Genomic DNA, 27,610 nt, shown 5'->3' on the forward strand with positions numbered 1-27,610 from the left:
AACAATAGTCACATTTTAAATTAAAGAACGTGTATAAGCCTTAACAGAAAGACAAGGTAGCTGCAGCAAATTAGATTTATGCAGTTGTTTCAGAAAGAAATTTTCCTGTGGTTGAATCTGCTGACTGCTCTTTGTACAGTCACCTACTGAAAATTCCTCTTCTGCATCAACAAAAGTTACAAATTCAGAAATGTCTTGGAAAAAAAAAAGGTAATAAGCTGCATCATGTTTTGAATAAATACTTATCCTACTAGCCATATAAATATATTTTACTTCATTTCATGTGGGTGTTGTTCACAGAAGTACTAGTTAATGCCAAAATCTTTACTCTGAAACTGTTATCTTTAACAAAGGCAGGAACAGGAGCATAAAAAAGACAAAAACATTGCTATTATTATCCATCAGTTTACATTTATTGAGAAAAAAACATACAAAAACCATAATACAGTTAACGTGTAACCCATATTACATACAAGGTCAATGCAAACTCAAAACCACATTTTTGTAAAGCATTCAATTTACCTCAGTCCAAGCTGCATCTCCCTAAGACACTGTTCCCATCACAGTTGCCTTTTAAAGCCAATCTTCTTTTTACACACGGGTAGTTTCTGCAGAGAACACTTTTCTCAGGACGAAAAGGCATTTCACATGCACGCAAGAGAAATATTTGTGCATACATAAGAGTTTTATAAGCTATTACTAGGGAAGAGGGAATCCTGTCAACTGTATGCTTTCTGCAAGCCCAGACCTCCCTTTCCTCCCCCCTCTTCCAGAAAAGAAAGCAAAATAAAAAGCTTCTACCATGCAATGGAAGAAATTAAAACATTACGTTAGAAGAGAACAGGGGAGAAACAATTCCTATCATCCCATAAAACACCACTAGTAAAAGGACAAAATACTTGAAGATAGGTTGAGGTTGTGCAAGTGAATAATGATCCTCTCTGCCTGGACAACTTAAAACTAGAAGACTTATGATAAAGCTAGACTGAAGGTTATTCACCTGACATCTTATTTAATGTCCTATTAAAGTACAGGCTACAGAAAGTGATACGAAAACACTTACTACTTTGAACATTATGTTTTCCTTTTTAAACTTTTTGTACTCTTCACATTCTAAACCTGTGGGACTCTTAAGGGTGGGGTGGAAAAGCAGGAAACATTTAAAGATACCTTTTGGACAAGTTAATTACATTTCTAAGCAAGGCCAGTCATGTTTTTGGATCTGGATAGCTCCAATAATCTGTTCCTGTTCTCCCAAGAACCATGAGCTTGGAGACAAACTTGAAAAGTAAACACTATGCTTCGCAAGAACAGCATGCTGTGTAAGCTCAGCAGTGAGAAAGCTGCAAGTCAGTACACCTCAAATGCTACACACAAGAACATCTCACTTTCCATACACTAGCAACATCCAACTGGCATTTTCTTATCTCCTCCCACTGTTCAAATTTAAAATCGAAAGACTGTTCAAGATATTTCAGAACAACAGTTGAAGAAAAAAGTATCACGTAAAAGGAACTGAATAAGTGACTTGCTCCAACACTAAATTCACAGTTATCAAAATCCAAATGTACACACCTAACCTTTTCTCATGCCAAAAATGAAGTTACATATTAAACTACAGATGAAATATTAAGTGGCTTGAGAAACTGAAGCACAACTGTTTTTAGTTCAAAAATTCAGTATATCTAAGCTTGACTGTTTAGAAGAATATAAATTAAAATAGATGGTTTATATTATTAAATCACAGTTTAAAAACTTAACAGATTATGGAACATTTATGGTCAAACAGTAATACTTTAAAGAATGAAAAGTGATCAGAACAAAAATTATACCCTACACCATTATGTATGGGATACATTTCAATTCTGTTATGTTTTTGCCAATTTTACCTTCTACATGGAGCCCTTCTATGGTCCATGCTCATCGGCTCACCAATGGCATACACTCAAAGGATTCCTCTTTACTGGTAGTAACTATCTCAGGACCTGATTCTATGAGCTATGATTTGGTGCTTGCAGCATCTTCAGCACTGTGTGTGAAAATGAAGGCAGTATTTTTGAATATTTTTCTTTGATGTACAGATAAGCAGGACTTTTGCAAAAGCAGCACATTTCAGAAACAGAATAATCAACAAAAAACCCCAAGTAGATGCTGCTTTACATTATGCTAAAAAAAAAAAAACACACCAAAACCAACACACAACAAAAAAGCACCCCTAAAAAAAACAACCCCAAAGAACCCCAACAAAACCCAAACCAAAAACCTGTACCAGACCATCTATAAGACATAGAAACATTTTAAACTATCAAAATATACAGCAATTCAGTTAAGTATCAAGAAACAAGATACACTGGCTGCTATATAGATAAAATATTATTTGCTGTTAACATTTAATTGGTGCACATGCTTTTTCATTTAAAATATACTAATCTCTGAAACTCCGGAATTTGTTTTCCTACCATGTCAAGCATGAATAAGCAAACTAAGTTATCTAAAAATTCCACTAACACACTATAACTGTTAAGACAAGTTATCAAGTTCAGTGATAACAACAAGATGCAATACTCTTCATATTTAGGTCTCAGGAGTTTAAGTGGGAATAGTGCCCTATTATAAAAAGCATTAGTGAAGGCTGTTGACATTTCTAACCAAAGCAATTCCTGCATATTTTAAAGGTTTGAGTCTTTAATTGCAACAATTACCTATTTGAGGAAAAATAACAAAAATTACTTATTCTGACCAAGTTTAATGCAATCTACTAATCTTGTCTAAAAAAATAAAGAAAAAAATTACATATTCACCTAGAAATATAAACAGTTGTTCAAAAAAGACTTTCCACTGAAATGGAACCGTAACAATGCATTTGGGGAAGCAGATTGCTTTTCAATACACAACCACAAAGATCTCACAGGGACAACATTAATGTACTGAAATATATTAATTTATATACTTCCTTAGGTTGTGCTTACCTGTTGCTTTTTTGCAGCAGAACCTAAGGTGGAAGGTCTGGGAAGGCACTGTGAAGTATAAATAATTGCACTGTTTGCAATTAATAAAGATTTTATACCTTAAATGAATCAAAATCAACAGCCTCCATTTTGTGAATGATAAAAGAATCCAGTGAATTTAATTCTGCTCAGTTCAGTACATAATAAATGCACCAATCTATAAGGTTATCTACAAAATACCATGCAAAATATCTGAACTATTAAACTTCATAACCTACACTAAAGATAGCAAATGCTGTCCTAGCCTTTTTTAAGCTACCAGAATAATTCCTAATTTTAAAATGGATAAAAAGAATTCCTTCTATTCTACAGCACAATACATACATTGCTAATTACTTGAATAACTACGTCAGTTCTCAAGCCTTAACTTCTGTGCAGCCACCCTAAAAAAAACAACTTATTCTCAAAGCAACAATATGGTGTTCCAAAAGATAAAGCAATTTAACAGTTATAGAATTATTTAAAACATACCTACATCACTATATATCTGCCAACTAGCTGAAGGCAAAGACAACTTCTGTCTTAACAACTAGTTCCAAAGACTTGAGTGTTACGATATGCATACTTTAAAACACTGAACAATACACCTGTCTCAGGAGTACTAATAAAAAAAACTATTACTCAGATACAAAGAAATACAATTTTTTTTAGCTATTGCTGAACGGTTCAGGAATACTTACCCAAAAGCTCATATTATGTGTATGTGCATATATATACGCAAACCTATGTTTCTGAATTAAGAAGTAATTACGGTTTCCTAAGATATCAGCACTGTATTCCAACATAATAGTTATACAAGTATGGCATTTTCATTATGTGGAACATTGACAAAAAGATACTGTTGCAGTTCATCAATTTGTCATTCTGATGTACTTACAGTGCAATGCTCCTTGAAGGAACAATCAAGGATGATACAGCACAGTCCTTCTCACCCCTATAGAGCTAGTTCTATACTGGCTGGATCAAACCTGCACTTCAACAGACAATGGCAAGACAGACTGTATTGCATGTAGTCTAATATATGCAAAGAGCCAATAAATATGCAAAGAGCAAACATAAGATTTGAAGAGAATCAGATTTTTAGTATGAGCATTAGAGCAGTAAGAAGTTTCAAGTATATATAAAAATATTCAGTTGATTCAAATGCTTGAGTATTTACAAAACCAAGTTATTTGCTCTGCAGGAAGTTCTCAACCACTCCCCGTAACTCAAACAAAACAGCGTTTTAAGGACAGATGCAATTCTTGTAACTACTATGCATACCACATTGACTTTTCTACACTGAATTTTGAAGTGGACTACTTTAAACTGAAGGCTTAAGCACATTACACTTAACTTTCATAACTAGTCTGAAAAAATCCATAAAATAGTTATGCAGGAACAGTTCTGAAGTATTCCATTAAGAACAAAAATTACGTTATAGCAGCTGCACAGGTCTGAAACAGTGGTCATGTATAAAAGGAAATTTCACTGTTAATGCAATGGAAGTATGCCAAAAAAAATAAAAATCACTGTCTTAAACACATGCAGTTTTACTCAAATAGAAAGAAAATTAAGGTATCAAGATTACTGGTGCTAGGCAGCAAATACAATGAATGAAAGAGATCCTCCACCTACAACTATTCTGCAAGACGGGAAAAACATGTCAACGACAAGTTTTTAAACTCAACAAGGTTTCATGGGTTGGGGAAAAAATAAGCTCATTTGTGTACAGGTACCTTGATTCAGCATTGCAAAACAATCCTATAATTCTTTATATACCCACATATCCAACTTACCGACACAGGAGGTTTCATATTATTTATTGTAAAGCACAAAACAGGCATTTTAAAAGTGATAAAGTATACATTGAAAAAGTACATTTATATCACAAAGCATTGACCACATAATTGCAAATACATTTGCTGGAATGTGTACATCTACACTAATAACTAGAAACAAACCATTTTTCATTTCTACACAGAAATATTACCTCCTATCAGTAGTGATAGATATTTTGTACATTTTCAAAAACACTATTTTTTTTTTAACCAAACAAAATTAAGATCTTCATCAAGGCGTCTGCATCCATACATTTAACAAAGGTTTTTTCCCCCACACAATGAAGCAAATACTGTATTGTCCACTTCTTATTATTGGCCCTGTGCAGAAGAGATACATAAGAGATACACAAAATGTTAAAGAAAATCCTTTAAATCGAGCTAACTCAGGAGTGAAGCCTTTAAGAAAGAAAAATTGGTTAATGTAAATGGTGGTGGCTTCTTGCATGGTTTTCAAAACCCTGGGAGGAAAAAGTTTTTCTTAAAAAATACCAACAACAAAAATAAACACAATAAAAAACAAAACACAACCAAAAAACCAAACCCCAAAACATAATCACCAAACACAAGGATAGATACAGAATTTGAGTAATCAGGTAAACAAAGTAATCTATTAATTATTCTGATAGTTACTTCGCTAGAAAAAAAGATGCATACTCCAAAGACAACAAAGCAGGAGACATGCAAAAATATATAACCACTGAAACAGAAGCCAGCCAAAAAAACCCACTTAAACTTTATACCTGTGGTGCTGGAGGATGCTGTGGCATTCCCTGTGGACTTGTCTGGGCGTAATATGCTGCCTGTTGCCTGTAGTACTCAGCCCATGCTGCACTGTAATCTGGCTGGCCACCCGGTGGAGCCCCCGCAGGGGCAGGAACTGCTTGACCTACAAGTAATTAAAATGATACAGCTTGGTTGTTGCAACAGAAATGAGAAAATGTCGAAGTCTCATTGCCCAGCAAACATCACCTAGCTTCTTGTAATATTCCTCCTCAGCTTCAGAATAATCTCGTGGCTGCTTTTTTTTTTTTTTTTTTTCCCCACCTAGCCACTCATCCTATTATTTTAATGCAAAGATTCCCATGTAAAGCAAAATTAAATAACTGTGAGGACAATTTTTTCCACCTCTTGACTGGTGTTCCAGAGCAGAAGTCTTTGCTGACTTAAACTGACCTGGACAACCAGCAGCAATTAAATTAAAATACAGATCAATTAAACTAAAATACAGATCAATAGGCAAGATTACTTTCTGTAATCCATCTAGACTGACTTTATCTTGTTGTACAGAATGTATTATTAAATTCACCAGATGCCATTACCCCAATTCATTACGCCATCTGTGGCCTCCTTAATGCAACTGCTATGTTACTGTAGATTACATTTTTCAAAGAGAGCATTTGTTTTTGTAAACATTTACTCCACCAAACAATACAGTCCTGAAACTTTTCCTTCCAACCTTCATTCAAGCTCCAATTCTCTAGAAACAGCATGTACACATTAAGTCACTTTCCCAGACTTACAGCTGAGAACTGCTAGTCCCTCCAACAAATACAACTTGCAGGTTTAAAACTTTAAAAACAACTATTACTACTGTGATATGACATTTTTGTATTTACATTCTTAAAGGGTAGTTTTCAAATCAAAGTTTTACAGTCAGAAACCCCACCTTCTCCACAGGTTTCTTCTAGGATACTAAAAAAAATTCTAAAAACTAAAACACAGTACAAAACCAACCACAGCATCCAATGACACTACATCAAGAAAAAATGCAAGCCTGCACCCTGTACAGTTCCATGTGCCCCTCATCTTTTATCCTATCATGAAAAAGCTTCCACACAATGATGGCTGAAAGTTTTGAGTCCTACCTGAACCCAACTCACCTTTTATTTGGACAGAAGACCATTAATTCTGGGGAACATGTATCAAAGGTTTCAATGAACTGTCTTCTAGGGTATCAGATAGAAGGTTGATTTTGTTTTTTATAAAATACTTTTACAGAGAAAATTCACATGAATACTAGGTATTTGCACTCTCTTACATACACATGTATTCTTTCAATCCTCTCAAAAACATTGTGACCAGAGAATGGAAACAGTTGGCAACTCTTCCATTTTCCAAGTGTCTATACAACTTACAGTTTTCCCACTAACACTGTAGATATATTAAAAAACCCTTTCCATCACTTCTGAGGTTATACAGTAAAGCAATTAGCTTCTTTAAATTTTAAGAGCTTAAATAACATTTTACAATTTGCCACACTTGTAATTTATACTTTTGAACAATTATTTTAACCAGAATGATTTTAATATGATTACAAATTACCCCAGGACACACTATTCATTTGAGGTAATAATTCTATTTATAAATTATTTAGCTATGTCATAACTGTCAGCACAGCTGAATGTGGCTAAGGCATTTTTTTGTGTATTATGACTAAAGAATCTTCTGACATTCAAGAAAGCAGTACTGAAATTCGAGTAACAAACAAAATGTAAGAAGTCTGACGTCTACTCAAAAATGTCAAACTGGACTTCCCTTCTGAAACAGGTTAATAATGATTCAAAATATTTTAGCTGCATCATTCCCCTACTAAGTACTGCAAGTAATTCTGAAATTACTCATGGAGTTCAGCAGTTTACTCAGAACTTCCTTTCAGTGTACAGGATTACACTGAAACAGTAAATGTTCATTAATATCCAGATACACCTGGAACACTAAAAAACAAGACTGATGTACTACACACAAAAGAAACACAAGAAACAGAGTACCTCCTCCTCAAGGAAGGCTAAGAGAGAAAATGCTGATGTTTCTACATGGTTTCCACTACTCAAATCATAAAGGGTGATTTCAGTAAGAGAAAACTTTTCTTTGTTCTTTTTCTGGCTACAGTGCTGAGGAGTCATTACAGTTCCACTGTTTTATTATGGAATTCCTCCATTATAAATCAAGCCCACAATACATCAGAACTGCTTTATATGATAAATATACAAACTGCCATAGTGACATATCGTTCATTTACTAAAATACAACTTCATGTTTCAAGGGAGCTGCTATCCTTGGGAGATTTTTAGGGCCCAGTTATGCAAACCTGTTTCAGCTTGCAAGGAAAACTAAAAATACTATATCTCCAACTCAAGATAACAGCATCTATTAAGTCTTCAAAAGCCAAACTATTCTGTTACCTGGTAATATTCAAGGGAAATTACAAACAAAATTTTCTGAATTTATCAAGTAGGGTACCAAGCAAATAGTCTGGATCACCTACAAGATCCATGTACAGCAACCTAGCAGTGCATATGAATATGGTTACTAGCTTTCAGTTTTATTTTTAATTGTATTTGCTACTCAGCAAGTCTAGGACCAAAATACCAGTCTGAAAAAGAAGATGGATCTTATCACTCTATTTCTGCATTGGGAAACAGGTTATTTTCTAGTCACTGTTTTGCATACTGTAAAAAACTGGAAAGCGGTTTTTATCAATAGCCAAGTCATACTGTACCAGTAGGCAGCCACTCTGGAACCAGTATTATGGTTTTAATGGTAATATTCAGAGGTGCTTTAGTTTACAACTCACTCAATACTTAAAAAAACATGAGAAAATCCTGATCACCAACTGCAGTATCAGATACACCTCAGTACTGCCACCCTCATAAGCTTGCCACATGCACTATGAAGAGTTTTCTTCAGCAGCAAAACTAGAACTGCTTGGACGCAGCATGTTCCAAGCTTTAGTTCAGTTCCCCATAACAGCTGCTTGTGTAATTATCTGTGCTGTGAAAAATCTGAAAGAAAAGTCAGTGAGTAACTTGTAATTCTTACCTTGCCCTTTTTTATATTAATAGGGACATAAGTTAATGGGGACAGAAGCATTACAGTAAGTACAGAAGGAAGCACAAACAGACTGCATGTCGGAGCCTGCAGACCACACAAACTTGCTGACAGCCTTCCTATTCTGTCAGATTTTGTACTACTTAATACTATTAAGGAGGTGGGGAGAAACACCATTTAACACTAATTCAGTTCTATGTGAATTCTCTGCCCTTCAACCTCAGTTCTTTCTAAGCGGATCTTACGAGAAATGTTATCTTCCATATTAAGATTTTCAACATGCTGATGAAACAAAAAATTCTCATAAAACTTTCAGAATGGAAAGGACCTTAAAGATCAAACCCCCTGGCATGGGCAGAGATACCTTCCACTGGACTGGGTTGCTCAAAACCCCATTCAACCTGGCCTTGAACACTGTCAGAGATGGGGCATCGACAGCTTCTCTGGACAACTCATTCCAGTGCCTCACCACCATTATGTCATGATTTACACACTTGAGCTCATGATTTATAGAGTCAAGATCTACAGGTCTAGACATCAAGAGCTCTTCTTCAGGACTCAATCTGAACTAGAAAGGGAAAAAGTCAATCAAAACTGCGTTTGTTTTTTCTCTTACTTGATTGCTGACTTAAGGTTTTTTATAATTTTGCATTTGAAAAGCTATTATTAACATCTCCCAATGTCTTTTTTGGGTTCATACTCCTCTTTGGACTTGTTCCCAGAAACTCTATCCCAACACCTTATAACTAGCTATTTAGTTCAAGCAAATGCAACACTAGTGCAACTCACTTTGCTTTCCAGAGACAGCAAATTAGAACGATGGCAGAGCCCCTGCCAACAAATTACATCATTCTTAAAAAAGCAGAAAAAACACCCTCACAACTTTGCATTGAAAAATTTGAGATGAACTAATGCTAAAATGGGGGGGGAAGGCCCATCACATCTTCAAAAATCATGTGTCTAGGAGTTCTACTGCAGTTTTCTTAGTGCAATACATAATTCTCCAAGTATACCATCATTACATATTTTGTTTTATTCCACCACTTTTGCTGTGCCAAAATAAAGAAGAACAGGGGTAGTTATGTCCTCACAAATAATTTGACATCAACCTGGTAGAAGGCTGGCAAGAGCAATTAAATGTGCTATTAATCTTAGCTCCAAATGCTTAATATTCCATGAGAAAATGGTGTGCAGTTGGAAGAGGACAACTCACCAAACCTCCCATGCAAACAAGGAAACAAAATATCCAAACCAGATGCTGCTACATGTCTGGTCAAACAGAGATACCAGAGAAAGCACTGGCGTGTGCAAGCCCACTAGTCCTCAGTATACAAATCTACAACGACAACATCCATGGGAGAACACTGTGGACAAAACACTGACCTGGAAGACATTACCATGATTTTTAAGATAACAGAACCTTCTGCCAATGCATCATAACCATTTTATTTTTCCTTATTCTGACAAAAAAAAACTTAACAAGCAAATACATTTCAGTTTCATAAGCCAATTCAAGCAAAGTATTTTGAAAAAGCTAGCAACAACATATAACCTGCAGTGTAAACACAAATTTTAAGCACTGCAGAAGACTATTTAAAAAAAGGGCATGATGTAAATGAAAGCTAGTTATGATGCTTTCATTACCTAGAACACAGAAAGCAAGTTACAAGAAAAAAATTATTTACATTATGAGCATTAGGAAACAACTATCAAACAGCTTCATGAAGTATATCAAAGTTGAACTCCAGAACTTATGAAATATACTTTACATATATACTTAAAAATACTCAGATTGAAGTACTTAAAAGATGTTGTTTCCCAATGATCAAATATAGAATCTCACTAGGTAGGAACTATTTTTTGCAAGTTGATAACTAGCATGAATACAAGTAAATGCCATAAGCAGAATACAAAATTTTAAGTCTCTTTTTCTGCAGGTTTTGGGGCCTTTAGCAATATATGTGGATTGTGCATTTTTATTTTCTGTGGTTAAAAAAACACCCAAACAAACCAAACAACAACCCTTCTTATCAAACACAATACACAAGTCTTCTAAAACATTCTATCATGCGACAACAGAAAACACCTGCACACATACCCATCTTTTTGTAGTACTCCTCCCAGGCCTTCGTATAGTCAACCTGCCCTGCTGGTGCTGGATTTGGCTGATCTCCTGAATTACATTAAAAATAGTCAAAATAAAACCAGGTTTTGCTTCATGTGTAGAACATTTTACAAATCATGAAATGAAATTTTAAGTAACAATCCCAAATAACATAGCCCAAATCTGACACTGTAAGCCTATGTGGTACAGACTATTATAAATATGAACTATCTGTAAAAGACACCAAAGAAACATTTGAAACATTTAGCACGTTTTCAAAATTCAGGAAACGCATATCACTCACAGTACAAAGCACTACCTAAAATGTAAGTGGTAAGCCTTATCCAGGTGCAACAACTATATTAATACAACTTATACCATAATTGTAATTGTCCTAAAACCACTCATGTGATGCAACTGTTTAAGGAAATGACAACGGTTTGGCTCATTTAGTTTTTACTTATGACTGCACTACATAGACATTAGGTCAGCCCAAGTAGCAACAAAATTCTCTCTGGAGCAAGTTACAAGACAAACACAAGAAAACAGACTCCTTTGCAATGAATTTACCCTATATATGAAGACAACAACAAAAAAATAATAGGGCGTCTACACCCCCACAAATGAGAAACATATCCATTTTACTAACAGCTACCTTGTCCATTAGTTTGAGTTGTAGCTGGTCCACCAGGAGGGGCTGCAGGTGGTGGCTGTGCTTGCTGCTGATAGTAGTGAGCATAATAAGCTGCCCACGCTGCTGAATTGGGATCTGTTCCTGGCTTACCTATGAAAATATAACATAAGCATTTATAAAAAGTAGTATGAATGGAATGCGATCATCAGAGCTCCTATTTCCCTCCAAGGAAAAATCCATCTAAACCAAATAACCACGTACATCCTGTATCTCTTCATTCTAGTAAAAACTTACATGTTTCAAACAAGTGTATTGTACACAGTGTACTGTCACAGGACTGATAAGAAAATTGTTTTAAAACCCTTACTACTACAATGCCATTTATTTATTTTTTAGCATGACAAACAGCATCAGACTTTCAAGTTCATATTCGTAGTCAAGCTATTAAATGGTATCAACAATGAATCATTCTAGCACCAAACAATCTCAGTGGTTTTACTTTTGTCATAACATCACACTAATGACACTGGCACAGGTGGAGGAGGGATGCCAAATGCATGTTTCTGAAACAGAAGAATACAAATCTTACTAGGTATTTGCAATGTGTCAGTTTTAAGGCAACAGTAAAATACAGAAACACATAGTATTTTAAAAACCTGAATCCCCATACACGGATATAAAGCATCACTGTTTGCTTACAGCTTTTTAGTGTAACAAATAGTACAACATCTGCTGCTGCTATCTCCATGCCTCCCTTACTTTTAACTATATCTAGGTAGGCAATGATGCTGTGTCCTAAAGCCTTTTTTGTTTTTCAGTTACAGCCTTTAGGAATGGCTTATTCTTGTTCAATCACAAAGACCGATTACATTACCAGATCGGCAATCCACAAAAACTGAAAGTCTACTATTGGAGAATGTATGTTTTGTAATACAAACAACATCCTTTAACATTATTTATAACCTTAAAAGGATAAAAATATCTGCAAATAAATGCAGCCAACTGAGGAAAGAACTTCACCTAAGGACAGAGACATAACTGACACTTTAAAATGGGAAGTGTATTCACTCCAAACACAAAATAGGTTAAGACAGTGACTAACAGAAGATAAAGAACTCCCCATAAAAAGGGCATCAGGGAGAAGAAATCCACAACACTTTTCTTGTAGTATTTCATTTAGCATTAAAGCTTGATATAACCACTTAAAAAGCACACATTAGTACCACCATACAGAAAACAATGTTAACACAGTTGCACTGCTTCGATCAACAATAATGCATTTAAACTACGTTCTAAGGTTACCTGTAAATATCAAATAAGCCATTGCTCCGTTCCCCCCCTCATTCCCCTTAGTAGCTACTTCTCTAGAGTAGAAGAACACAGAGCTGGATTCATTAAATTTCCAAAGAAATATGACTGTAGTAACTAGCTCCACTTTCATGTGACAAGAAGCAAGCATGGTTCTGGAGAAAGCACCTCTGAAAAAAATACTAAAATAACCCATTTGTTACACTGAAATGAACAACTAAGTGGAAAACTGTATAAAGCTCATCCAAAGAAATGCTAGTTGAAAGAAACAACAGCTTGAAAAGCACAGAAGAAAATGTCAGATTTTTTTTTAGCAGGAGTATTTATACAAAAGCCACTTATCACCATTAAGATGACATCAAGGTATTTGCCATTCTTACAGATCTTTATGTAGGTAAATAAAAAAAAAAAAAAAAGGCAAAACAAAAACCCAAACAAAAACCAACAGTATGAAAAAGGCTGTAATGTTTTGGGAATGGTTTTGGATTAAATGACACTTTTGGTATGCTAAGACTTAAAGTCAAGTCACTTTGAATCATTCTACTTTTAGGTAATACAATAGACATTTTCAAATTTTAAACTGAATGCATGCAGATCAACCTTTTATAGAAGTCTGGGAACTGAAACCAGAGATGGCTCTTTTCTTAGAAATGAAAAGACTTGGATATGAACAGAACTCTCTGTAATATCCCCCAAAGCCCTCCCTTTCTTACCTATGGAACTTGTGTCATTATCAACAGCTATCAGAAATACTTATTCCATTTGTAGCAAAAATAAAATTGACATCTTCTGGCTGAAGTGATGAAGACCAAGGTCTACCTCAAATGAGGTACAAGTGACTCAAGCATCTAGCCTTACCACGCCTTCCTTGACTGCAGTTCCGTTTCCCCATATGCTCTAGTCCAACCAAAGGATGTAACTTAAAGAAAAGCAGGATACTACAACTTCGGGAAGTTGCAATTAAATAAAAACTCCCAGTCTTGACAAAGATAAACAGAAATAGAAGAAACAGATTCTACAAAGATGGGTTTCAGAAGAAAATACAAAACTATTATAAGCAAAAGCTTAAAATACACAATCCTAACTAGTATTACTGTATTAATGTAAATTTTATCCCTCATAAAGGACTGAACAGAATAAATCTGTATCAGACTCTAAGAAGCAAACCTCATGTAGGTCAACAAAAACTTGAAATATATAATATAGCATAAATTGTGCAAAGTCAGGATCAGTGAGATTGTAATGGGCACTGCTTAAAATAAAATACAAAGTAACTGACCATTAAAGAAAACATCCTCATTAAAGAACTTAATGTTTAATGAAGAAGCACGTCCCAACTTTAACAACTGAATTTCCATGTCTCACAAGCAACATGTGGAGTGTAAAACATACATAAACTAACAATCAGCAAAGAAAAGCCTGAATAGGAGCTTTTTCAGATTTCCCAGTGTAACACAAATGAATTGTGAAATGTACATACATGTAAGGACAAAATGTATATACTTTAGTATATCCATGCTACAGCGTAACTGTGACATTTCTTACCTGGATCTGGTGGGTTTGGTGGCTGCCAGTGTGGGTACGCATTTCCCCATCCTTGGGGAGCATATGGAGCAGGAGGACCACTATAAAAGATCAAGTCACACATATACACTGAAAGCCAATTCCAGGGTCACCCTATAAAAAAGGAAGCTAGCTGAAGCAGTACTTACTGAGGTGCAGGGCCTGGAGGCCCTGGATTGTAAGGAGCTGGGTTATATGGTCCCATGGGAGCACCAGGACCCGGTGGCCCAGGAGGTCCATGTGGGCCAGGAACAACACCGTGAGGTCCATGTGGAACAGGTGGACCCAATGGATTTACTGGACCCTGTAACAAGAGTAGCACACAGATGAAAACAGGAAGTTTTTCAGCAGTTTATGATAAATGTGAACATTTTAAGAGTATAATTTAAGAGGTCTGATGGTTTTTAAATAAAACCATTTCCCTGGGGAAATCGGTCTTCCTGAATAATTAGGCTTATGGCTAGTTACAAGAGTTAAAACCAGCCATGCCAGTAACAGCAACTAAAAAGCTGCGTTTCAATTCCTTCTTGAGGAAACCAAGAGTTTACAAATCAACATTGATTCTTCCACAAACCTAAACAGAACTAACAGGGTTTTTAAATAAACTGATACATCTAAATCTGGTTAATCTTGCTAATTAAATCTGTTTGTAAGATCAGGTACAAAAAATAGGCAGTAAATGATTACATACATACACAAAACTGTAGTCAGATTGAAGTTTGTAAACTTAGGTTAAAACTATCTGAACATACTGAGACTGAAAAACTGAACACATAGCTTAGTAGCTTTAAGAGTATCAAGTGTATCTTTGAAGTCACCAAATTTTTCATTACGCACCAAGTGGTGTCTTCAAGAAAACAGCATTAAAACCCACACTGTATTACACTGAAGAAAACCACTGTTTCTTCTTTATCAAGTTATTGCTTCCTTTGGTACATCAAGTTATATTACTTCAAACCCAGATTACCACTATTACTATCATCAATTTATTACTTGATTAAATAATTTGGAAGTGAAATGGAAGAAAAGTCTCCACAAAGGAGACTTACCTCCTATTCTGTTTAGTTATGATGGTAAATCAAAATATAGTTAAAAACTCACTCCAATCTTTTCTTCTATGAGTTGTCGTGCATAATCTATTTGCTGTGGTGTTCCACGGATAGTAAACATCTTCATGTTTGGATCCGCATTAGGTGGAGGATTTCTTTGAAGTTCTATTCTAGCACCAGACTGCTGGCTTATGCTTTTAATAGTTTCACCACCTACAATGCAACATACAGCTTTTATGACACGCATTAAAACAAAAATATTAATTCAACTCAATAAAAAGTCACATGCATGGAAACTGAAGATAAAGAAATGAAAAGGCACCTTTCTTACCAGCCATACAAGAACATTCAAACAATTTTAAAAAGTGCCTTTTCAGTCTAGTATAGAGCTTTCATTGTAATAAACTAGTAAAAAGAAACTATTTTTATTGTTCCTGAGAAAGAACAGCAAAGAACCCCTACAATATGTCTTTTTCATTCATGTGAAGATGGAAGATTAGACATGAATATCAATCAATCAATACCCAACAATTATCAGAAAATACAACCTTAAAGCCCATCTTCCCTATAAAGCAGTAGGCAAGCACAGATGACAAAAAAACACCTAAAAACTGACCAAATGAAATACAAAGATTTTGCAGTGCATTTTACCCAGAAAGTTAAATTCCCTAAACTAGTTCCTCCTCTTACAGGATCCTGAGAAGTTACTTCTATCACCAGTAGGCACAAAGTTCCCAAAACAGGCATCATTTTGCATTTAAAACAAAAATACCCCAACAACAAGATCAGTCAACCTTCCAAGTCAATAACTGACCTATGTCAGCCTATCTACTGTGTCTAGAAAAGACATTACAAACTGAAGACTAAGATAACTCACGTGTGCCATCTGGAAACATACAGTAAATTCTTTATAAAATAAAATTCTTTGAGAAGTAACTGCATTAATAAACACACAACTAAGACATTGTTCTAGGATCCCATAGTAAAAGATCTTCACTAGAGTATGAGAAAAGTAGTTTTCTCATGCTCTAGTGAGATACAGATGAGTAAGGTAAGTAATTTTAAGAGTGAGATGCAGTAAGACTAAGCTAATCAAACAGGATCCAATGCAAGTTAATTAGATCATCTAAGAATCTATCAAACACTAGCAATGCCACTCAGTACTTATTATTTTAAAGTTACATAAGTTTATTGGGTCTTGATTTTTAAGCACTGAGGTATGGGTTTTGGTGAGGAAAATGTGAAAAGGGTATTATGAGTTATGATTTAGCAGTATTGTGTTGCTCTACTACATATGAAACTATTTCCCAAGGCTTCTTTTGAAACATTTCTCTAGTACCACTATCTGTACAAACAGAAAAGCTGAGAGTTGTTTTAAATACACATAGATATGTGTAAGATGTATTGCCTTTGCCAATGATTAATCCAGTTTTGCCAGTGGGAACAATAAAATTGAATTCCTGTAATCCACCAGGAGGGCCCATGTTCCAGTTGCCTTGGCCTCTACCCCTTCCTCGACCACCAGGTCCTGGGCCACCAGGGTTACCAGCCTACAAAGAAAAAGCAACAAATTAGCATGTTCTATAAAAAGTACTGGAAACAAATTGTTAAGAAAAAAACATTCACTACTCATAGATTTGAATGAAAGATGACGAAGGAAAGGATACAGAACCAAGTAGGAGGTTTCACATGTACAAAGACATAATTTCTGTCTTCAGTAAATGCAGCAGTGACGCCCATCTCACAATAAGCATTTAAAAACACTGATCACAACCAAAGGTTAACAGTATATAGGCTATTAATACAAGATAACAGAAGCAGCACCTCTAAAAACAGTCAAATCAAGAGCTGCCATGAGTCTGAATTGGTATTGTCATCCTGACACTTGCAAAACTGTAACTATAAAAGCAAACATTCATATTCCAGACTCAACTTTGAAGCATATTCAAACAACACCATTAAATTATCTTCTTTAGTTATACACTCATTTTTTAAATTTTTATGTCTTTCAGGAAGTCAGGCAGGAGATTTTAAACAGTAAACAATGTATTACTCAACCTGAACGCTTCGAAGGAGATCTGTAATAATTTCTGCAGCATGCTGACATCTGTCAGGAGGCCCTGTGATTTGGGCTATCCTATCTGGAGTTGTTCCGTCATCTGGAATAAAAATGAACTATTCCAGTATACGTAATCCAGTAAATTTACCCTCAATTCACAGAAACTTACAGACTTATTACAAACCTGGCTTGAACTGGATCCTTACACCAGCATCATTTTGTATCTTTTTTATCATCTCTCCATTTCTTCCAATCACAATACCTACAGCAAACCGCGGTATTGGAACCTTAAAGAGAAAAAAAAATAAATTCAAGCTATCGATGATGCAAATATTCCTGCCAAATTAATAAAAGTGAAGGGTCGCATATTAGATTGGTGAACTAGGGCCAGCTCTATGCTACCTTTTAAAGTGGGATTTTTTATTTTTTTTTAGTATCCAGTCACAAGCCTAGCAAAAACTGGATGAAAATATCAGAGAGAGCCTATGCACAAGTTCTTATAGTGGCAGCAATTTCTTTGATGGTGGGTATTATGCTTCCCACAATCAAAGAACAAAAGTTCTAACATGCTTAAAATGCACATTCTAGCAGATTAAGCTTTCAGCATCACTTATGATCAACAGTTATATGCTTATGACTTTCATAATAAGTGGACTCGAATACCCTTTTTTAAAGGCCAAACTCCAATTTCTGTAACATTATGTATTTGGCTATAAAACTTATCTCTTACTTCATAAAAAATCCAGCTAGTTGGAACTGTTCAGAACTGCTGGTAATGTAAAGTGAATGCTGCATGGCATCTAAAGTTGCAGTTTCAGCAGTGAACAAGTAATACTTACGTGCCACAACCACTTTTGGAATCTGGTTAAAAGCTTTCAGTGGTATTACCCAGCTTTACATTTTAATGTTAACATCTCAAAATACAGTGAACAAGTTTTTCAACCATGCTTACGTCTATCCCTTCATTTCCTCCTATTCTTGACCCATATTCGTTGCGCACCTCTCTAAAGCCACCTTGATCACGAATTAACTCCAGCACCATTTCCTTGGCTTGCTAAAAGAAGAATGAAAGTTTGTTTAGGTACTTTATTTAGGCAACATCAGAATGGATTTAAAAATGCTCTGAATTCCAAAAGACTCCTTACCTGAACTTTATAAGGGTCTCCAGTTATCCTAAGGGGCTTGTCTGCACCAGTGTTCTGCGGACCATCTTGAATCATGACCATTTTGACACCTGCCCGCTCCTATTTCACAAAAGGGAGGTCAATACCCACTCAAATCCAGATTAGAGACTATCTCACACTTTTAAAAGATAATACATACATACCTGTAACTGTTTAATCGTCTCTCCACCTTTTCCGATAACTAATCCTGCTTTACTTGCTGGAATCATGATTTCTTGGACTGCATTTCCAGGTCCATCACTATGGTGAAAGCCAGGTGCAGGTCTTCCCTTTTCAACTATCTGATCAAGTAATCTTTTTGCTGATCTGTGAAGGCATATATACATTTATAAATACGCTTATTCCTACAAGTGTCACTTGCTCACAGCCATTCTGCTTGGAAATTCTTATTTTCTTAATTTGCAAAGTTTCTGAAGAAATATAATCACTATCGCTAATATGAGGCAAACTCAGCAAATTTGTAAGAATAACTTAAGAAATTAACTGCCAGATTAGTGTGGTAGATCTAAAACCAACCCAGTGTCAGAATACAAAACGTGTTTCTTTACCAAACACACCATCATCCCTGAATACAGTTACACTCATCAAACCTTAATTCAGAAGATGGAAATGTTGTCCTTTAAAATATTTTTAAAGTCTTAATTAGAAAATTAATAATTGTTACAGTTTACTTTTTAGTGCATTTGAAAGAAAAACATTTTCTAACTTTGCTTAATTTCACTAGTAATCTGAGTAACCTCTAATTTGACAGCAATTTTTTTTAATGTACCGTCAGCCATTCCTAAGGCAGATCTAGTCTATGTTAAGTTTTATACAAAGGAAAAAAAAAAACCCAACACTGTTTAAACCTAGGTTTAACACCAAGTACTGTGATAGCTACTGCTTGAATCAGCATGCAAAGCAAGCACATATGTACTTGTAGCCATAACCAGAATATTGAACAAAAGTAAGTATATATTCACCACATGGGAGCTGCTATCAGAGTAAAACTGTGATTACAGTATTAACATCAGTTAAAAATCCTTTCCTATAATATGTAAGTGGAATAAACTGTAATTAAAAAAAAACAAAACCCTCCCGTAAATAATGACTTCATGAATGCTTGGCTGCAACATAAGACGACAACACCATGCTACTTTCCCAAGGGAAAACATGTAGCTGCAGACTGCTGCCTGCAAACCCGAACTGGGAGCAGCTAACATAAATGAAGTAATACCAAATACACTACTACACTTAAGAACTTTCTTAGCATAACCAGGATAAGGTGGTCTTTAAGTGGCTATATGACTTCTGTGCCAGTGAAAAATGCAAAGCAAACAGAACATTTTCATTGTTACAATCCTCTTCCCTGAACACAGGAAGGCAAAAGTTAACTTTGCTGATAGGCATTAGAGACACCATTTACAATAATTTTTGGTATACGTTAATTTACACAAAAGCCATTTAGGAACTCTGATGGGTTGGGCTCTGAGTAACTCCTACTCTGACACATTACTCATTTTTCCCCATGTATTATCTACAAGGTTTGAACTGGGAAAAGTTGGAGGTTTCATATATTTGTCTTAAAATTCCAAGTATGCTGAGGGCCTTTTTTCTTATGTATATATTTAATTGTCCCCAGACTGCCTCAACAGAAAAAAAAAGAAGAAAAAAATACTGCGTTACGAACATACTATCTAGATACAACATTTTGATCATAAAAAAATAAATTTAAGTGTATTGTACAGTTAAATATGAACACACAAAATTTATTTTACTTACTGAACAGACTCTGGTGTTCCAGTTAGCATACATGATCTTTCAGGCAGGCCTCCACTATCTACAGTCATAAAATAAAGCAGATTTCTCAGTAAAGTCAGAAAGAGGTTACAACATCAAACATAACATACGAACTACTACTGGAATTTCACAGAATAATTAATGTATCACAATAATTTTGCATTTCTGTAACACATGACAACTACCATTAGCACAAAAAAATTAAAATACACCTTTACTGAAGGTTCAGGTAATTAGAAGCAATGACCAGCTTTCTGAACTTTCTACCAAAAAACCCCCACCAAAATAAAGAGTAAAAACACAAATAGTTACCAGGTGCAATCTGTATTTTACAGCCAGACTCTTGCTGTATGCGTGAGATCTGCTCTCCACCTCTGCCAATTACTTAGAGAAAGAAAATATCAAAAGATTATTTGTATTAACAACATCTGCTAACATTCCTCATGTAGTATACTACACCACCACATCCATACTACTTACTGAATCCAACCATCCCATCTGGAACTTTGTACTCTTCTGTCATCACAGACCTACGGATAATGTTAAACAAAAGACCATTCAGAGACCAAACTGGCATTAAATCTATATATATCCTCCCATTAAACTAATGAAACTAATGAAACCTACTGCCCCCATTATCATCCTGGCTTTCATGTCTCACATCAACTTTGAAAGTTGTTATGCAAGCACAGTACTAAGTAAAGTGACAATAAACAAAAGTGACCATTAATAGTTCATGTATAATATGAATCAACCTGAGTTTTCCTTCATCCTCTTTACTATTAAAAGATATGAGGTACAAAAAGGTAATTTAGCATTTTAAGTTTCATCTGTATACTCATCTAAGTATGATGAAAATACACAATTCCAGCATCTTGTATACCAAAACCAGAAGCCAAAGCATGATAATAGTTGGATATGGTTGTTTAGAGAAGAAATAACTCAAGAAAACTACTACTATGCTGTAGCAAATGTGAGATATATGCTGTGTCAAGTCTGAACTTCCCTCTTTTTTTTTTCCTTTTTGTTGAATTCCATTGCTTTCCTTTTTGTTTAAGGGATAGTGTCAACCCCTTTTCCCTTCAGATCTGCTTCTAACTTCAGGTTATGCTACCTATGCTCAAGCAGTAAAAACCAGCAAGGCATTTTCCTTTTACTAAACTTGATGCACATCCTAGGCTGCAAAGAGAAAGAGATTAGCAATATAGATGCATTTTAGGTGTTTGTCTTGGGACTTGCAAAACTAGATTTCAATGAATCACACAACTAGAGAGTAATTCTTTATGCAATTATGCTACTTTTCGGATAAGCTCTCATTGATACCACCTGAAAATGGCAAAAAATAATAAAATAAATCCTGCAACTGCTTTCTTTCAGTAAAGAGGAAAACTCTACATAACACGTAATGTGAACTCTTACCTTTGTTGTTGATGCATTGGTGGTAGCTGATTTCCAAAAGCTATAAACAAATATTAAAATTAAATTCAAACTAGGGATATGATTTACAACTAAGCTTCCCCTTTGATAATAAAAATTAGCTGGATCAACTTTTTGTCCAACTTGTCTTTTAAGAAGTGTTATCAAGAGTTTTAAAAATGGCTAAAACCATTCTCAACTGTTGCTAACTACACTGTAAATTTTACAAAGCAGACTCACGTTGCTTCAAGAAAACAAGACATAAACCCGCAGCCATACATTTGGTTCTACTGATTCAAGAATCACCAGAACACCGTTTCAGATTCTTGTTTTGACAATGTTACAATTGCTTATTTTTTCCCCCCCCCCCCCCCCCAACAAAATAAAAATTACTTACAGTCATTCTGAGGCGCAACTTTCTTAGCATCTGGTTGATCTGAAAAATTAAGATGGTTTTGAATTTTTTTTTGCTAAGAAATTCAAGAAGTGTTTACACCTTTTAGTGTGAATCGTAACTTTCCACTGTGTTTTAGTCCCCCTTTCATTTTTTTCCCTTTCATTTTTTTCCTCCAATTTCAGGGAGTTGATCATCTGAACAGAAGAAAGAATCTCACGAACACTCAGCACTTGGTTAGTATAGCTGAAAAGATGTTAGGTTTTTCCATGTATCTACTCAAGTAGTTTAAAAAAAGGCAGTTTTCATAACACACCGTAGATTGCTGATAGATACCCAGTCACTGAAACTTAACTAAGACAAGGAACAATGTTTAGCTGTTGGTTGTTCAAGCTAATGATGCTTCTATAGTTAAAAAAAAAAAAAAGGAGAAAAAATAAATCAAACCCATACAAAAATCAACAATGACTTTAAAGGAAAAAAAAAAGACCCCACAAAAATCTGACAACCACATATCTATATCAAACATTGGAAAATACAACAGTATCACATGGCAATGCAATCTCAATCTGAATGTCAGTATTAAATTCTTATCCAAGTATCAAGCATTTCACAGCATAAAACTTCAAAAAAAAGCAGATTCAAAGCAACTATATCATCTCCATACAAATCCTTTCTGTACAGTAATGGAATGAAAGGCATAATTAACCTCTACCTGAAAAGATAAGACTTTGGATGCTTCTTTCCCACCCCAAAATAAAGGTTATATGAACCATCATAATTTATGTGTGGCAAAAACTCAAGACACATATTCCAAGAAATATTTGTGTCAATCCAGAAAGATCCACTAGTTTATGTCATGTTTACATACTAAACACAGGTAATAAATAAAAATTCCTGCCTTTAAAAGGAGAGGGCATTCCCTCCCAGTGTGTTGTACTGCTCGGACTTGTCCAAGAGCCATCTACACATAAAATAAAAAGAATACATTACATATATCATCTGAAGCATCATTAGCTCATTTTTGTATATTGAAAATCTCACTGTTAATAGAAAAAAAAAACTTCATTACACAAGAACTCCTGATATTAAGCCCTAGTTACATTCTGTAGACTGAGTTTCAATCTCCTTAAAGGAAAAAAAAGTCACTGCTCTTTTGTGAGACCTAGGAGAACATTGCAACAAGTTCAGAGATTTCTTCCCACAATTTAGCCAGGATTCTGTGTGTTTATTAAACGTACCAAACCCTCTTAAGTTCAAACTGACTGCTTAGTAAGAGACAGAAGACCACACACACATTTCAAGGGAAAACTTTACTGCAGTATAAGGAAACCCAAAACGCTGCAAAAAGATTTAATGTGTTCTTATCAGGGTTCACACATTCTATAGGCGTAAATGTTAAGACTAAGCAAAAGTGTCTGCAAGATAGAAAATACACTTTCCTGTCTTTTTTTAAAGTCCTATGCTTTTACAATGAAATGCATTAACAGTTTTATTTGAAACTGCAATAATAAAGTATATGAAACAATCAAAAGACTGAGCACTTCTTACTCCAATGGTAATTTACCAACTGTAATCAGCCCTACACAACTACAAAAGACTTAAATTACATATCTGTGTAAGTTTCTCAACCATGCATTTATCTGCCCCCCCCGCATATATTTTCATTTTTACAATGTTTAAACCACGTTAAAAATATTTTATAACAGGGCTACATTCACTTCAGGTTAGAACATGATGGTTTAAAACTATTTCCCCATTAAACCGAAAATGAAAAGGCATGTAATGATCTACAAAGGACACAAGATGTGTTTATGCTGTGCTATGGGAAAACAAACAAACAAACAACAACCCACAAACAAAAAACACCACCTACAATTTTTCTAGCACCATGGCCATACTCAATAGCCAAATCCAGCAGTAACAAGCGCATACCTCCATCCTCAAGAGGTCTTTTCTGTCCTCCATAACCGTAGTCGTTTGAATTCATTGATGTGCCAGCATCTCCCCCAATTTTTGCTGCAATCTAAACAAAAGGCAGATGTTGTGAGGTGGGAAGAAAACTAAAAATCCACCAATAAACCCTAATTTATTCTAGGTCTTCCAAAAGATTTTGAGCAATTTATACAATACACTCTAAAATGACTCAAAATAAGCACAAGGCTGATGCTAGGAACAGTTTTGTTCACTTAAATGATATTTTATAGTATCTTCAACGAGACTTGTGCTCAGCATTCAACAGGAAGCCTTCCTACATTTTCTCCATCGGTTGGGAAAAAAAAAAAAGGCAAAAAAGCCCCCCACGGCAGGCGGGTTGGAACTAGATGATCTTAAGGTCCTTTCCAACCCTAACTATGATCCTCAAAACCAACTGCCTTTCAAATAGCAAAAACTTTTTTCCTGAAAAGGGTTTTCCTTTTCTACCCATTATTCCTGGAAAAAAAAACAATCAATCAATCCCACTGCTAAAATTACTCCAACCATCAGCAGTCCCGATAACGCTGGGCCTTCAACTACTGCCAAAACCGCGACCGGTTATTACCAGAGAAGGTGAGAATTTTACCCGAGAAATCATAAAACCATCGCCTGTGGTGCAAAAGCTACAGACTGAACTCCGGGATAAAGAACTTCCTACAAGACGGCCCTGGCCGCCTTCACTCCGCAGGCCGCAGCCCTTCCCAACCGGTTTGAGCAGGTTAGCGGGCAGCGAGGGCGCCCCGGGGAACACAATGCGGGCAGCGGGAGGTACCGCCTTCCCTCCCGCTGCCCGTCAGCCACCCACGAGGCCCGGCACGGCGCCGGGAGCCCGATAAGCCGCCGCGCCGCCGGCTGAGATTTCACCTCCCCGCCTGCAGCAGGGACCACAACGCGCCGCACCCCTCACCCTGCCGCTCCGCGAAGGCGCTGATCGCTTCGGGCCAAGACACTGCGAGCGCTCAGTCCGCCAGCGGGCAATGGCGGAGCGGTGGGAACGAGGGATTGACTGAAAAGGCTTTTCACCGCCCGAGGAGGGCGGGCGGACAGCGCGGGCCCCGCCGCGGCGTGCGCAAAGGGGTGCGAGGGGACAAGACGGGACAAAGCTCCCCCCATTCTACATCACAGACACATATTGGCGGAGAACCCCGCTCCGCAGGTCTCTCCCCAAAGCACAACCCGCTAACTCCTTCCGCGGGTAAGGCGCCGCGGCCTGCTCAGCGGCTGTCTCCGGGCCGCGGATCTTGTAGAGCCGAGTTACACACACACACCTGCCTAGCTCTCTGTAGTGCGTCTTTAAAGGCATCGTTCACTCCTCCACCTCCACCGCCGCCTCCCCCGGGCGCGCCTGAAGCAGGCGGAGGCACTGTAGAATAGTCCGCCATAGTCGCTCAGTTACCGCTGCCTCCCCGTTCGCTGCTTGCCAAGAAAGAAAGAAAATGGCGGCGGGCGGGAGCCTTTCACATTCCGGCGCGGCATCGTGCTCGGGGGGGAGGGCGGGGTGGGGAACCTCACCTAACCTCGCGAGATTTCATTGGCGAGATTTCACCAGCAGGCCGGAGAAAGGCGAAGAAGCCTCGCGGCGTTTCGAGGCTTTGTGGGGGTGGGGGAGCTCGCGATGTTTCCATGGTGGCACGAGCCGGTAGATGCACCCGGTGATAGGGCCGGGAGCATCACGTGGTGTGGGGAAGGATGATCTCAGAGCCCCGCTGCAAGGCGTGGCAGGCAGATCTCGCGTGATTTGGTTTTGAGCCGGTGGTGCGCCAGTGGGAGTCGCGCTCGGGGTGTGGAAGGTGGCGGGAGTGAGCTTGCCCCGGAGGCCGTTTGAGGCAGCTTCTGTCAGGTGAGTGGTGAGGGCGGTCAAGGAAGGGGCCCGAGGGCAGCTGGCAACACTGCGGATGTGGCTTGGCTGCCTGCCTGCCTGCGTTAGGTTGTGCCTGGGGAGGTGTTCTGGTAGCTGTATTCCGTCTCAACCGGTTTCTGGGCTAGCTGAGGGACCGGGTGAGGAAGGTAGCTGCTCTGAGCTCACTGGTAAGCTGGGCCTTCTCTCCAGTTTAGCCAGGTGTTGTCTTGTGGAGGGGGCTGTTCTTAATGCTGTGCTGTTGCACGGCCGCTGGGCACTGTCAGCGCACCCACTGTGTGACGCGGGACAGCTAGGAAAAATAACACAAGCTCCATTTCAGGGAAGAAACCTCGGTGTCTGATGGTAGAGGCTTGGCGGTGGCTGGAGAGGTGAGGGGTGCCTTGTCAGGCTCCCGCTTAGAGGGCGAGCTGTTGGGCTGGGGCGGCACTGCTTTCGCCTCGGGCTGTGCGGCCCGTCCCCTCGGCCGTGCGCCTTGCGGTGCCCTGCCCGTAGTGTCACTCGGGCGCGGCCCGACGCTGCCTTGTGTCGGCTTTTCATTGCTTCCACCGCTCTGTCGAACGAGGCAGTTTGGGGTTTTTTTTATCCGTTCTCTTTTCAGGAAGCTTTACTTACCGGCTCTTGCAGCGTCCAAGATTGTGTATTTCTTGTTGAAGTTAGTCTCTGTTACTACACAGTTGTTGCAATTAGAAGGGTGTTTTGTTTTTTTTTTTTTTCTTTGTTTGTTTTGTTGTGTGGTGTTTTTTTCTTCTTTCGGCTGCACAACCACAAGCTTAAATGAAAAATCAGAGCTAGTAATGCTTTAATCTGGGCCCTGTTTGGGTCCTTTGACGTGCTGTGGTGGTATGCTGAATATGGATGACAGTGTTGTGAAGACTTCACATCTAGATAAGGTCATATAATATCTACTTAGCTGTTACAGCAGTAGGGACTGGATAATACTGAAGGGGAACTAAGCTGTATAACTGCATTCTGTACTGTTCTGAGAGAATGCTTTGCATTTAAAAAAATTGTGCATCGAACTGTAGTTTTTTCATTGGCTCTTCCATTACATTAGTATTTGGGTTTTTTTTGCGATATGTGCTTTTAAGATGAACAGTGGGACGTCTCTTATAAATGAATCTGTTTGTTGTCAGTTTAAATTAAGCAACTGTTGCTTTGGACTTTGCCTAGGCTTGGGCCCTGTGTAGGAAGGGAGCAACTCTGTTGGAGTTATGTGTGAAAGTGCATCCTGTTGTCTTCTTTTTTTTGGTAGCCTTGTAGCTCCATGTTGCTTTGAGAAATCCCATTTTCTTGCTGGTCCCTTCAATTCTGGCTGTTTATAAATGGATCATCTTAGTAAGACTAAGTACTGCTGCTAAGGTCAGATTATACTGCAGTTTCTTCCCAGGTAACTCCACCAGAGGAAGCTGAGAACATGTGCTAGGTTGTTTTGTTTTTGTTATTTTTTTTTCCTTCTGTAAAACTTTTGAAGTGATATAGCTCAAAAGGGTTTTAAGATAAATATATTCGACAAAATCAGAATTTGTACATGCTTTTGGCCAGATTATATAATTAGAGCTGGGTGAAATTTGCTGCTGTGATACTTTGGCTGAAACAGGCTGTTCAGAAGAATTATTGTATACC

General features: G+C 37.2%; 2 protein-coding genes across 23 annotated transcripts in view; one reads left to right on the forward strand and one right to left on the reverse strand.

The window, feature by feature from the left end:
- Positions 1 to 25,626, reverse strand: part of FUBP1 (far upstream element binding protein 1) — a 35,830-nt gene extending 10,204 nt beyond the window's left edge. Inside the window, exons 1-23 of one of the 21 annotated variants that reach the window (XR_009724179.1) lie at positions 25,395 to 25,625; positions 24,085 to 24,175; positions 23,051 to 23,113; positions 22,153 to 22,191; positions 21,759 to 21,798; positions 20,820 to 20,869; positions 20,652 to 20,723; positions 20,322 to 20,379; positions 18,704 to 18,866; positions 18,522 to 18,620; positions 18,329 to 18,430; positions 17,561 to 17,663; positions 17,376 to 17,476; positions 16,726 to 16,867; positions 15,370 to 15,530; positions 14,418 to 14,572; positions 14,251 to 14,330; positions 11,419 to 11,547; positions 10,758 to 10,832; positions 5,572 to 5,717; positions 2,970 to 3,017; positions 1,890 to 2,029; positions 523 to 608 (exon numbers count right to left, since the gene is read on the reverse strand). Coding sequence is in view for 10 of the 21 variants with exons in the window: in XM_061345146.1 (XP_061201130.1) it covers positions 2,024 to 2,029; positions 2,970 to 3,017; positions 5,572 to 5,717; positions 10,758 to 10,832; positions 11,419 to 11,547; positions 14,251 to 14,330; positions 14,418 to 14,572; positions 15,370 to 15,530; positions 16,726 to 16,867; positions 17,376 to 17,476; positions 17,561 to 17,663; positions 18,329 to 18,430; positions 18,522 to 18,620; positions 18,704 to 18,866; positions 20,322 to 20,379; positions 20,652 to 20,723; positions 20,820 to 20,869; positions 21,759 to 21,798; positions 22,153 to 22,191; positions 23,051 to 23,113; positions 24,085 to 24,175; positions 25,395 to 25,508 (2,037 nt within the window). In the remaining 11 variants the exon portion in view is untranslated. Of the gene's footprint in view, positions 1 to 391; positions 2,030 to 2,772; positions 3,982 to 4,794; positions 5,150 to 5,571; positions 5,718 to 9,872; positions 10,043 to 10,757; positions 10,833 to 11,418; positions 11,548 to 14,250; positions 14,331 to 14,417; positions 14,573 to 15,369; positions 15,531 to 16,725; positions 16,868 to 17,375; positions 17,477 to 17,560; positions 17,664 to 18,328; positions 18,431 to 18,521; positions 18,621 to 18,703; positions 18,867 to 20,321; positions 20,380 to 20,651; positions 20,724 to 20,819; positions 20,870 to 21,758; positions 21,799 to 22,152; positions 22,192 to 23,050; positions 23,114 to 24,084; positions 24,176 to 25,033; positions 25,055 to 25,394 lie in introns of those variants that run through there. The other 20 variants (XR_009724177.1, XR_009724180.1, XR_009724178.1 and 17 more) reach the window with 20 other exon arrangements.
- A 158-nt stretch (positions 25,627 to 25,784) lies between these two features.
- Positions 25,785 to 27,610, forward strand: part of DNAJB4 (DnaJ heat shock protein family (Hsp40) member B4) — a 30,052-nt gene continuing 28,226 nt past the window's right edge. For both annotated transcript variants that reach the window (XM_061345174.1, XM_061345173.1), the window contains exon 1: positions 25,785 to 25,966. The gene's annotated coding sequence lies outside the window, so the exon portion shown is untranslated. The remainder of the gene's footprint in view (positions 25,967 to 27,610) is intronic.

This window comes from Neopsephotus bourkii, unplaced genomic scaffold, assembly GCF_033783945.1.
Source record: "Neopsephotus bourkii isolate Nb327-2 ecotype Australia unplaced genomic scaffold, CSIRO-AGI_Nbou_v1 NB_234, whole genome shotgun sequence".
Classification (NCBI taxonomy): domain Eukaryota; kingdom Metazoa; phylum Chordata; class Aves; order Psittaciformes; family Psittacidae; genus Neopsephotus; species Neopsephotus bourkii.